The sequence below is a fragment of the Cryptotermes secundus genome, unplaced genomic scaffold (genome assembly GCF_002891405.2).
Source record: "Cryptotermes secundus unplaced genomic scaffold, Csec_1.0 scaffold1318, whole genome shotgun sequence".
In the NCBI taxonomy this organism is placed as follows: domain Eukaryota; kingdom Metazoa; phylum Arthropoda; class Insecta; order Blattodea; family Kalotermitidae; genus Cryptotermes; species Cryptotermes secundus.
The window spans coordinates 75,941-88,761 of NW_019743671.1; the positions used below are offsets into that span (position 1 = coordinate 75,941).

At 35.8% G+C, this 12,821-nt stretch overlaps 2 protein-coding genes across 11 annotated transcripts in view; one reads left to right on the top strand and one right to left on the bottom strand.

Annotated features, from left to right (window-relative positions):
• The window catches only part of LOC111874257 (axoneme-associated protein mst101(2)), a 14,194-nt gene extending 12,261 nt beyond the window's left edge, over nucleotides 1-1,933 (bottom strand). Inside the window, exon 1 of the mRNA XM_023869599.2 lies at nucleotides 1,591-1,933. Coding sequence (XP_023725367.1) covers nucleotides 1,591-1,719 — 129 coding nt within the window. The 5' untranslated portion in view covers nucleotides 1,720-1,933. The remainder of the gene's footprint in view (nucleotides 1-1,590) is intronic.
• Nucleotides 1,934-12,821, top strand: part of LOC111874259 (calcium-independent phospholipase A2-gamma) — a 17,686-nt gene continuing 6,798 nt past the window's right edge. For 2 of the 10 annotated variants that reach the window (XM_023869604.2, XM_023869614.2), the window contains exons 1-6: nucleotides 1,934-2,224; nucleotides 4,322-4,901; nucleotides 6,269-6,406; nucleotides 6,803-6,957; nucleotides 9,282-9,400; nucleotides 9,506-9,711. In XM_023869604.2, the coding sequence (XP_023725372.1) occupies nucleotides 4,377-4,901; nucleotides 6,269-6,406; nucleotides 6,803-6,957; nucleotides 9,282-9,400; nucleotides 9,506-9,711 (1,143 nt within the window). In that variant the 5' untranslated portion in view covers nucleotides 1,934-2,224; nucleotides 4,322-4,376. The other 8 variants (XM_033755393.1, XM_023869605.2, XM_023869613.2 and 5 more) reach the window with 8 other exon arrangements.

Here is a 12,821-nt window from a genome sequence, read left to right on the forward strand (position 1 = left end):
CATATTATAAGGTAAGGTTATAAAACCACCTTTTAAGATCATTTTAGTGAAAGTTTCATGTTCCTATCTCATAGAATTTAAGAACAATGATGAATAAATAATTTTCGAGCAAAATTTAAATGGCCGGCTGAATATATTACCGCAGGAGCCGTGGCCGCGGAATTTAAATGACCACGTCAAAAGGTTAAATATGCTGACAGCTGAAAGACAATGCTCCAGAACTTGGCTGCACTACCAATTTGTGTCATTCTTTCCTTTTCTTTTGCAGCTTATTTGACAAAAATCGAAGTGAGAAAGTAATGAAAATAAAAATACTCATATACAATTCTTTATTGAACTCTGTCCTAACACAACAGGACACACGAAATGAAAAAATACTCATAATCAGGAAAATGCTGTCTTCTAGGATGTGATGCCATGTAATTTAGCAAAAGTTTACTAACATTCCTGTAGTTTATTATTTTACCCTGAAGATGAAGGTAGAACATTCCTCCAAAAGTAAAGCAGGATGGCCTGTGCCTGACTAATTCTGAAGCAAAAGACCTGCCATGAGTTACAAGTTCTCTAGTTCAACGTTTGTCAGCCACATGACAGCTTGCCTTGCTCTCCTAAATGCTACACATAATTCATTCATTCATGAGTAATCTGTCAGACGACAGGTCCACAGTCTCTTCCAAAACAGTTCCTCCACTTGATGCGATCTAGAGCTTTCTCCTTCAAATGAGAATATCCTCTTCTGTCCTCAAGGTCATCCAGCATCTTCTTACGTCTTCTTTCTCGTCTTCTGGTCACTTCTATCCACCCCTCTATCTTTCATTCAATAACTTCTTTTAGAAGGCAGTTACTGCGTAAGATATGACCAATCCAATTAGCCTTCCGTTTTCTTATTTCGTGTAGGATATTCCTCTGCTCACTGACTCTAAATAACACTTCTTCATTTCTCACATAATCGGTCCAACTGATCTTCTCCATCCTTCTCGAACCCCACATTTCAAAGCTTTCCAGGGTTTTCTGCTCTACTGCCCTAAGTGTCCAAGTTTCAGCCCCTTACAAAGCAATGCTCCAAATGTAGCATTTCACTAGTTTCTTTCTCAAATTTAAGTCCAATTTGCTGGTAAAAAGATTCTTCTTCTTGCTAAATGCAGCTTTTGCCATGGCAATCCTAGATTTAATTTCACACATACACCTTCCATCATCTGTTAACAAGCTACCCAAATATTTAAAACATTTCACATTCTGGAGAATGCTACACATAATAACAGTACAAAAATTAAAATCTATGATAGAAACGATGTGAATGAATAATTACAACGTCCTTTAAATTACTGAGCATTACATAGCTACTGTAATTAAACCATACCAGACAGTGATTAAATGTTCTTGATCACAATTTCTTTACAAAATTCTACAATTATTCACACCTGAAAATTATTCTGATAACAAAGAACCAATTTTACATTTTCCGTCGTGGTGTTATAATGCACACACACTTAAAAAATATTCGTCATGCAAGACACAAGGTGCAAAATATATACCTCCCAAAATTAATCGGTAATCAATTACAACTGTTACCAAACATCATTAACATACCTTTGTATCTACATCCGATATACACTCCTTTCGAAACTGATCAAAAATTCCTTGGGATTTAAGTTGATGTACAATTTTATCAATCATTCGGGAGTCGCCTGGTGGATACTGCATCATTCCAACGTCCATTATAGTTATTATTAACTACGGTTATTACACCTTACAATAAATCACACAATTCTTCTCTTCATCACAACTATTTTAACCAGCTCTTCCACTGCCTTCTACACCGTTCTACACAATTTCATTCCTTTTCGAGTCTATCGATCTTGGGTTGTGTGATTTCGATAACTACTCGTATATTCCCGGATTCGTGGTGGGCATGGTAGGTAACATAAGTCTGTAATCGCCGCCATGTTGCCAACCAATAACATGGGAGTTTCTCGGGTCTGGTCTGGGTGTTCTGGCATATCTGTATTTTGATAGTACAGTTGACAAAACGCCAGAAGTGGTCGTGAAGGAATGGGCTATGCTTGATGCCTTAGGAGAGAATTGTGGTGATGTATGAAGAAATGGTTAATGTCAGAGACCAAATTGCCTAATTTTCTTGTTTTAGTGATGGTACTCTGCAATTTTACGACGCAGTGTCATCGGTAGATTGTCAGATGATGAAGTTATTTTCCCGTCAAAGAAGGTGCGCTGTTCTGAGCGAAGAATACCAGAGATGAATAACTGTTAGCACCGTTCGTTATATTTTTAGTAACATATGTAGACGGTTACGACGTCTTTCTGGTCCTTGTTTTGTATGTTGGACCTGGGCTTACTAGATTATGACTATTTGCGTTGGAGCTGATGGTTGTTTTGTATGTGCTAGTCAGCCATAGGAACTGTAATTACAATCGATTTTTTTTAATATGTGAATTGAATTTTTTGATTAAATTCTAGCTCTAACAAACAAATATATATGTGTGCACTATTGCTAGTTTTTATGATCGAAACTTATGTTCATTAAAAATAAAAGGTTTCATTAGTTTTCGAGAAGGAATTTTATTTAAAAATTATTAAAATTTTCCATCATTTTAATAATACGATAGTATTAAGTGAGAATTTATTGATTTGGTATAAGAATAGCAGTTGTAGCAATTGTTGATGTTACGAGTCTAATAACTTATTGCCAGCAGCAGTTGGCTCATGTTATGCATGCAATGAACAATGTTCTTCATAGTCATCTTCCTACTACCCAGTGGCTACAGTGATATTAAAGGGATTATAAGCTAGAAGGCTGCAGTGACAAATATAGAAACAATGACTTTCTACTTTCAGTACATATATTCATTACTTTTATACACAATTAATAATAAACATTTACTTAATTTTAACAATGAAATTCACAAATACAAAACTCGAGCCCCCAATAATTTACATTTACCTGCAGTTAACCTAACAAAGGTGTGTACATATCAGGTATCAAGTTTTTAATCATTTCACTTTCACTTTATTTTAAATTCCATAATCCTTTTCAAGTCACGCATGCCATAGGATATAGAACATGTCAAAATACATAAACACATTCATAAAAACAATGAATCCATCAACATGCAGTGCAATCACAATACAAAATGTGCACATAAAATATTCAAATATGATCAAATTTATGCAGATATATGATTATCGCTGTCACCATTATAAATCAGTACAAAAGACCTATTCATAATATAGAAGTTTGATGCCACTATTTTGATCACATAACTACAAATACTTAATTTAACAGTCCAAATTAGTACATTTGATCAGGATTTAAAAATTAGAATATACAATAAAAATTCAGTATATACAATCAGTCATTTCATAGCAAGAACCTTAAAATTTGAAAACTATTTATTAACATATTTCTCTACAGGATAAAAGGAAATGAGCTGTGAGTAAACCATTCATGACCATCTTAATTGTATACAGTCAAACCATAAAAATGTTGGCTACTGATGTGAGAAGTTTTAAATCTGCATTGAAGAGGTTTTTATATCATCATTCTTTTTATTCCATGAATGAATATTATCAACATAACTGGTTACAAGTGTGTAAATTTGTAATGTATTTAATTCAGTTAATATAGGTAATTTAAATAAAATTGTATTAATTCAAGTTTTATAGTAAAAGTGATTTTGATTATGTGACTCCTGTAATTTTGTATATGTATCTTGATATATCTATTTTCAAAAGGACAATGTCAACATCCTAGGTTTGTTACCTGTATGGATATATGGAAAATGAAGAAATGAATGAATGAACATTTTACAAAGTATTCAGCCTATAATGCAACAGAGTCAATCATTTCTTAAAAGACACTAAATTATATTTAATTCACGAAAAAGTTTGTTAAATATTTTAAAATGTCATTAACTATGTACATTTGATGTCATTGCTACATGTTTCGACCACACATGGGCCATCATCAGGCAGCACTTATTATCTGGGAAGACCACTGCACTGTACGCTTTGTCCTTTGCACCCTTAGGCACATTGTTGTTAATTTGCTTCAGATAATGTTTTTTTTTTATCTTTTAGCAGCTGTTTCACTGTAGGGTATAATGTATGTATATATATATATACAGGGTGTCCCAGGAGGAATGTGCCAAACTTCGGGAGGGTGTTCCTTATGTTAAAGTATGCCGATATAACCCAAAACACCTATGTCCAAAGTTGAACGGTTACGGAGATAATGGCCNCAGGTTGCTGAAATATAATATTATGTGAAGAGACAAGTTTTAATTTCCATCATCATTCCTTCCAGACAAAGCTGTGCATAGAGTGCACAGCCCAGTAAAGCATCAGAGGAGGCTACAGAAATGTCACTTGGTGTCTCTTCACTCAGGAGTATGTCTGTCAGTCACTGGAAACTTCTAACTCATCTGAAAGAATGTGTGTCAAAATCCTGTTCAAATGAAAAAGGAATTCTTTTTGTTCTCAGTAAAGAATGGGTTTCTGTGCTGCAGAAATTGCGTATGATTTATGGTTCAGTAGACTCACAAATAAGAAAGAACTGTGATTCAAAAAGTGCTATAGTTAACGAGCAAATTAAAGCTGAGAAGGGTTGTTCTCAGACAGATTCCAAAGAAGCTGTACCAAAGGAAGACAATGGTTACAGTTTGCCACAAGTACAGACTGGTTTTAAGCCGAAAAAGAATTCGGTTCAAAATGTTGAAGTGTGTAAAGAACTAATGCCAAAATGGAAATTGTCAAAAGAAGCCATGTCAAAGGTAAAGAAGATGGTCTACCATTATTTAAGTATAGTAAAGAATTCGGTTCAAAATGTTGAAGTGTGTAAAGAACTAATGCCAACATGGAAATTGTCAAAAGAAGCCGTGTCAAAGGTAAATAAGATGGTCGATCCTTATTTAAGTATAGTATTTTGTATCAAGTTACCCTTGTAACTAGCCAGGTTCCTATGCCAATTTCATACTGTATACAAAGTTCAAATCCCAATATCTTCTGTCATAGCTAATGAATTTATGCAGCCATTGTCACCAGTAAGTCACAGTTGTTTACTCTGAAGTCATAGGTTTGTTGTTTGGAAAGAGTCCATGTGGTCCACTTTTTGCATTCTGTTTGTGATGTCTATGTTTTCATATTATGAATAGTTCATCCTCCAGAAGGTGACAGTGCAGTGTGTGAGACAGGTCACAAAACTGGGAGTCCATAGGAGGTAGGTGCAAAATGCTTATTTATGCCAATTAAGCCTTGAGGTGCTTTAGAACGAAGATAATATTACTCAGTGAGAATCAGTAGGATTCTTTGGTTTACATGCGTTCTGCCTGCTCGGTACATCTCATGGACCGGTGATAATACAGAATGCAGGGATTTGGGAAAGAGAGGTAGAAAAGTTCTGAATCAAGAGGATTCTGTGCTGTGAATGTGGCACTTTTTGGTTAGATTTTAACCTCTGAAATTTACAAAGTCAGACATATAAGGTAGAAATACTAAAACAACTAAATTCGGAATAAACTACCAGTTTACAGGCTTCTAAGTGAGAATATAAGTCACTACAGTGAAGCCTCACTAATTTGGAATTCACTATAATCCAGACAATTTTTTTTTTTTGCCTCAATTCAACCTTAATCACATTGTGGCTACAAAAAGTTTTAAGACTGATGTCAAAATTTACATTTTATGAGAAGCATGTCTATTTTACAATATCAAATCTAAGTCTCAAAATAAATTTGTATTGCCTAAAAAGGCACTTGCAAGTCCGTTTTATAACTTCCCTGAAAATATTTTCAGTAGCACTTCTATAATTCGGGCTTTCACTAATTTTGACGAGGGTTCACACCCAAGCAGTCCAAATTAGTGAGGTCTTACTGTAAATTATGTATAAAGTTCCAGAGGTTTATTACGTGTTGTAATAAGAGTGTGTGCACTACTACAGTGCATTGAAAGACCTGTGTTCTTACCAGAGACAAGGAAAATAATTTCAGTGTCTAACCCCATGTGGTTCTGAATTACCTTGCCTCCCAACTCAACTGTCATCACCACCCTACCTGATCACTTTCCATCAATTATGTCATTGGCCTGTTGTCTCACAGTCTAAAAGCACACGGAGATCTTGCAGTTGACCAAGCTGAGTGATAGCTGTAAAGGGACCTATCCAGTCCTTCCTATGACCACTATCTGCAGTCACTGTGGTGATCTGCAGTGTGTCATTTATACCTTTTATTTAATGTATGGAATTTGTAAATTCCAGATCCACAACAATTCCAGAACAAGACATGTAATAGTGTCAGCTGCAAGTGCTGAAACTGTTCAGTCCAGACTGAAACGTCTTGAGGATTTAGCTAGTCATCTGAATCAGTATCCTGAGGCCAGGCACTATGCTACTAAGGTAACACACTCCTTTAATATATATATATGGACACACACACACACACACCCTCACCATCTCCCTCTGTCGCCCCCCCCCCAGAAGCTGTACTTCCACTCTTCCATATATGTTCTTGGTGTGGTGTTAGGGTCAGCTTCACCTTTACATTTACCTTTATGACTTCTGACTTTGAGCTTATGTTGTAGAGGGAAGCAAGTTGTATTGTAGATGTTTTGTTCAAACTGATCAGAATACACTGAGGTGGTAACCTGCTTGGTTTTAGTGTCTGCTTTTCTATCCTTACTAGGTATATGGATTTTTATAAGAATTCTGGCCACAGTGTCATTCTGAAAGTAGTCATAAGGAAGTTGTTAATAATTTTAGTAATAATAATAATAATCTTAAATTTTATCTTAGGAAGGAATAATTCGCGTGTTGCTTCAGATGCGCAAAACAGCAGATGATGAACCTACACTAGCTGTTTTGAGGGAAATATTGGCTGTACTTGGCCATGTTGATCCTTTGCCTGGTAGAGGTATTAGGATTCTTTCAATTGATGGTGGCGGAATAAGGTAAAAATATTTTTTCCCCCATTCTGTACTCTTAATAGTGGTTTATAAATGCAGTAAGTGTGCCACAGAAATGTGTTACAGTAGCGTGGAATTCTCTACCATGTATCCTCATTGTAAAACAGAACAAAAACTGTTGTATTCTAAATGCAGTATACTAATTTGATTGGAATATGAGAAGTAGAACAGTAAGTGGATGGCAGGAATGCATATCAGTAATAATAATTATTTCTGTAATTATATTGAAGCTGAAGATATTGTGGGTCTTCAAATTGACTGAGAAATGGATACGTTGGTGCATAGATTTAGTTTTTCTAAATCATATATCATAGGTTTTAATAAAATAATAATATAAAATGAACAGAGAGAAAACAGACTGGTTTATAACATAATTTTGTGAACTAAGAAGGAGAGGGAACGGTTATTTACTAAATTGTATATGGGAAAGATTTGACTTAACTTGTTTATCAGTTTTTATTGTTCAGAAGGAAAAATTGTTTCAAACGTGGTGCGTCTACATGATCACCAGTAATGTCTTTTACTGCACAAAATCAGTAGACATTCATAGTATATGACTGACATTCTAATTCAGATTTCCAAATTGTGACCATGTTGTCATCTTTTTCACTTATGAAGATGATTACCCAGACAAGATATATACTACTGTATGAAATGCTGAAGACTGTGTTAAATGGTGCTGTATTTTCTCATTGGATTTTTTTGTGATGAGAAGGATTTGAAAATATGATATTTAAGTGATATATGATAGTGTGATCTTCATGTACTGCTGGTTATTAATGAAAAGAACAATATATAGATACTTAATTTCTTTTCATTCGGATAACAATACTGTAACGTGTTTTGTTACTGAAGAAGCTGTTCGGATTGTTAATTGGTTTATTTAACAACCTACCAGTCTCTGCTACAATTAATTACAACACTGTTGCAGGGTTTCACACTTTATAACCCTATTCACAGTAATCTCTTCACTCTGTGCGGTTTCACACTTTATAACCCTATTTGCAATAATCTCTTCACTCTGCGGGGTTTCACACTTTATAACCCTATTCGTAATAATCTGTTCACTCTATCTTCAGTAGTCTATACATATTCACAGTACGGGAGCTATATAAGTGTCACTGTATTACACACTCCCAATTACACAATTACACATACGTCCGGTTCCTCTTTCTGTGATGGCTGCTATACTCCAACTGTGTCACTCCTGATCGCACACCAACCCGCCCAGGGCTGACCGTCCTCGGCAGCTGCCACACTTCACGGCGCCACTTCCTCAACACACACACACTCTGTGGCCACCACCCTGAGAACCCACTTCGGCGACCGATACACCCCCAACTGACCTTGGCGGCTGTGCAGCTCCCCCATACAGTCACGGCGTCCGCCCGCCACACAATGGGCACCGCTGCTGCCTGACGCCATGCCACAGCTGCGCCACGCGCCTTGTCACAGCAGGAAGTGGTGCCACGCAGCCCGGGGGGGCACGTCACCGTGGCCAGAGCCGCCACGCCACTGCCGTGCGAAGGAGGGGCTGTCCCCCACTGCACAACATGTCACAATACAATGAAATGTCATTACAGCAATGTTAAAAATCAGGTGGATTCTATGTATATTCATTTTAGTGAAGTATACTATCTCAAAAATTGCTGTAAATTGTAACTCTCAAAATGCAGAAAACACTGTCTGTTAAAATTTTATATATTTAAACCTTATTGTGTGATATTAATTCTAAGAGTCTGTAACTACAATTGCTTTATTAGATAGTGCTAGATATTTGTGTATGAATGGATGCATGCTTGGATAAAAATATGATATGTACATTATATCATTTGAAAGGGTGTGACTCTTATATTGGGAATAGTGAGGTCCATTCCCACCAAAACGTAATAAATATCACTAGAATATGTCAGACATAGTTTTAGCAGCAAATAGAATGAGCTGAGTAATTTGTTCAGACACAGATCTTTAAGTGAGGTAAAATCACAGTTGCATTCCTTAAGATATTATAAAAGAAGTTTTCAGTGAAACGATGAAATTACCTGAAATCATGGTATTATTACCCACTTCCACTAACTTAATGGTGCTGAGTCCCTGAGAGAGTTGCTCAACTAGTCAAGAAATTGCTAACCTTTGTAGTACACAAAGGTTCATTATTGTGTTCACAAGAACCTTTCAGTGGTTCCTCTCTTCAGCCAGATGAATCCAATCAGCACCCTCTGGCCCCTGTTTCTTACTAGTTATGTTAAAATTACAGATACAGTGTTGAGCAGCATATTGTAAATAATTATTTTCTCTTTATTTTGCAGAGGTGTACTTGTCATAGAACTGTTAAAGAAGTTGGAAGAGCTCACTGGAAAAAGGGTATATGAAATGTTTGATTATGTCTGTGGTGTTAGTACAGGAGCCATACTTTTGTGCGTTCTTGGTATGTATGCTTAATATATACATGTATGCCCAAAGTGTTTAATCTTTCCTTATCAGTGTAGCAAGTTTATATAGTTCTGTAACTAATTTTCACGTCCATTTACAGTACCACAGAAGAAAACATTGACAGAACTGTCAGAAATGTATAAAGAATTGAGTACCAAAATATTCACGCAGAGTGCATTTTGGGGAACAAGTAACTTGGTATGGAGTCACTCATACTATGACACGGAGATGTGGGAACAGCTCCTCAAATTGTATGTTGGAGAAACTTCACTTATGAGGACAGCTAGAGATCCCTTAATGCCCAAGGTGAGCATGGGTTGTATTTAGTTACAACATTTATTCTTGCTGCTAGATAATTATACACAGCTTTTAGGATTGTGAAATGTAAGTTATTACCTACAATATACAAAGCTGATTTATGTGATTTGTTTGATGATCCATTTTGATTCAGTCAAGGTCACTAACAAAATGTGTGATTGAGTACATAAATAGGATGGCTTTGACATTTGTGGGATAGGTGATGTACAGCATAGCTCTTGTAAGCCAGCAGTGAAAGTGGCCAGTTCATGAACAGCTGCAAAATCTGTGTGAATACAGTTAAAGACCAGTGCTGTAACAGTTGCAGAGTTAATATAGTATGTAAATGAGATAAGATGATTATATATGACTAGAGAACAGTGGAGAAAGAAATGGCACTAGTATACTTGAAGCTACCCTAAAATGTACTTTCTATACTGTGTAAAAAGTTAAGTGCTGGGTGAGAGAAATAAAGCCCTTGACTTAAAGACTGAGGATGCAGTGATTTACTGCCTCAGCAGTGCTGTTGGATTCTTCAAGGGGCTGTGGTAGATGAATATGGGACAATGGGGGAATGATGTTAGCAGGAGAATCCTGAAGAAACTTCAATGAAACCCTGCTCCAGTGCTATTTCATCCACCATGATGCCATCCATGATTAAACCTGGGTCTTTGTGTTGAGGTTCCAGTGTCTAATCCCCCCCCCCAGCATTTACTTGGAAAATTAGTAACAACCTTAATTGGGTAGCTGGTCGTCCAGATGATGTTCAAACCCGAAACCTCCCAGATACAAATTATACTTCATTGCCAGCCTGGTCTCATTATTATAAGCACTGATTGAGAGTTTTGTGCAGCAGTGAGGGTTATGTACTTTAAATGGAGAGGAATTCTGCTCCATTAATAATTGTATTAACTTATAATTTTTACTATAATAGTTTCTTACAAATGCATAGAACGTGTAGCAGTTGGATTCTTTTGTGGATTATTTGTGATGGTCAATATTTATAGTATGTAGCTTCATGAAACATCTGTGTAGTTTTATTCATAAAATGCTGTTCTCTTGTATACTCCATTCATTCATTCATTCCTTTCTTTTATTTTCCATATATCCATACAGGTAAGAAACCTACGATGAGGAAATGGTCCCTTTGAAAATGGATATATCAAGATACATAGACAAAATTACACGAGTCACATAATCAAAATCACTTATATTAATCGATTAACATAAATAATAATATAAAGTAAAAATTTTAATAAGATAATTTAAAAGTAACTTACTATATAACTTGAATTAATACAATTTTATTTAAATTACCTATATTAACTGAATTAAATACATTACAAATTTACACACTTATGTCCAATTACATTGATAATATTCATTCATAGAATAAAAAGAATGATATAAAAATCTCTTCAATGCAGATTTAAAACTTCTCACATCAGTAGCCAACATTTTTATTGTTTGAGGAAGATGATTAAAAACTTTAGTACCTGATATGTATGCACCTTTATTGTATTTTGTTACGTTAACTGCAGGTAAATATAAATTATTGGGGGCTCTAGTTTTGTATTTGTGAATCTCATTATTAAAATTAAATAAATGTTTATTATTAATTGTGTATAAAAGTAACGAATATATTGTGACTTGTCAAACCTTTGTTGGGCAACGGGATGTGGAACAAGTTACCACGAAGACAGACTCTTGATAAACGGTTGGTTGCCAAGTTGCGCAACAGTAAGGAAAGCGGTGTTTCTCTGTGTGTGCCGGTTGGTGCGCAGCATTGCAGTAAACATCTCTCAGCAGCATTGCCCAGTAACACCTCTGTAAACACATCGATTACGCAACAATGAAGCGAGGCGTGTTTTTCGCTGTCCAACTGAGGGTTTATAAGAGAAACTGGAATAACTAAGGAGCCGGTTAGTATTCGGAGTTTTCGGCAGAGCAGAAGTCAGTCAGTTGCGGGAAGAAGAAGAACCGAACGCGTGGTTAGAAGATTTTATGTGTGATAATCAGTGATAGTTTGTGATAGCTGAGAAGGTGTGTGTAATTCAGTGACACTTGTATAGCTCCCATGTTATACTGTAAATACGCGAAGACTTCTGAAGATAGTGGGTTTGTAAATTGTATAAACCCGCAACAGTGTTATAATCAATTGTAGTTGTGACTTGTAGGTTGTAGCCAAACACGTTACAATATGTACTGAGAGTAGAACATCTTTATTTCCAAATTCTAAAAATGTTCCTACAAGACTCTTTTGGTCTAGAATTCATTATAATTCTAATAACTTTGTTTTGCAATATATAAAAACTTTGTTAACTCAAGAGGAGCCACCCCAAAAATTTATACCATAGCTTATGAGAATGTATAGAGCAAAATAAATTAGCTTTAATGTATCTAAAGGGACAATATATTTTATATTTTTCAATGCATAACATGCAATGGAAATTTTATTAATAACATAATCAATATGCTGTTTCCATGAAAGAGTATCATCAATAATTAATCCCAGAAATTTTGTCTCAGTCACATTTGTAAAATTTATCTGATCATAGTTAATTTGAGTAGTGATAGGTCGAAACTGGACATATTGAGTCTTATTAAAATTCAAGGAATTTTCTTTCAATTCCATATAATTCCAATTTATCCAATATTTTATGGTTAACACAATCAAACGCTTTTTGTAAATCACAAAAAATGCCTCCCACCATTAACTTATTATTTATTGCAGTTAAAATATTATTTATCAATGTAAAAGCTGCCTTCTCAGTTGAGTGTGTCCTAAAACCATATTGTTCATGTACCAACAGATAATTTGCTTCAATATGAGTAATATGTCTCGCATATTTGAATTTTTCAATGATCTTAGAAAAAGAAGTCAACAATGATATAGGTGTATACTTGGATATATTGTGACATGTTGAGCTATGGATCACCCCTACCTCCCCAGCGGTACGTGGCGGTAATGTAATGCTCGCGTTACTACGGTAATAGGCGAGTTCCCGCCCCGCCACTCCCCTCCACGGTGACGTCACCGAGGGATATCGCGGTCGCTAGGCAACGCGAGTCAACAGCGGCGACGTTACGGTAGTAAAAGCGGTTACTTCCGCTCGCGA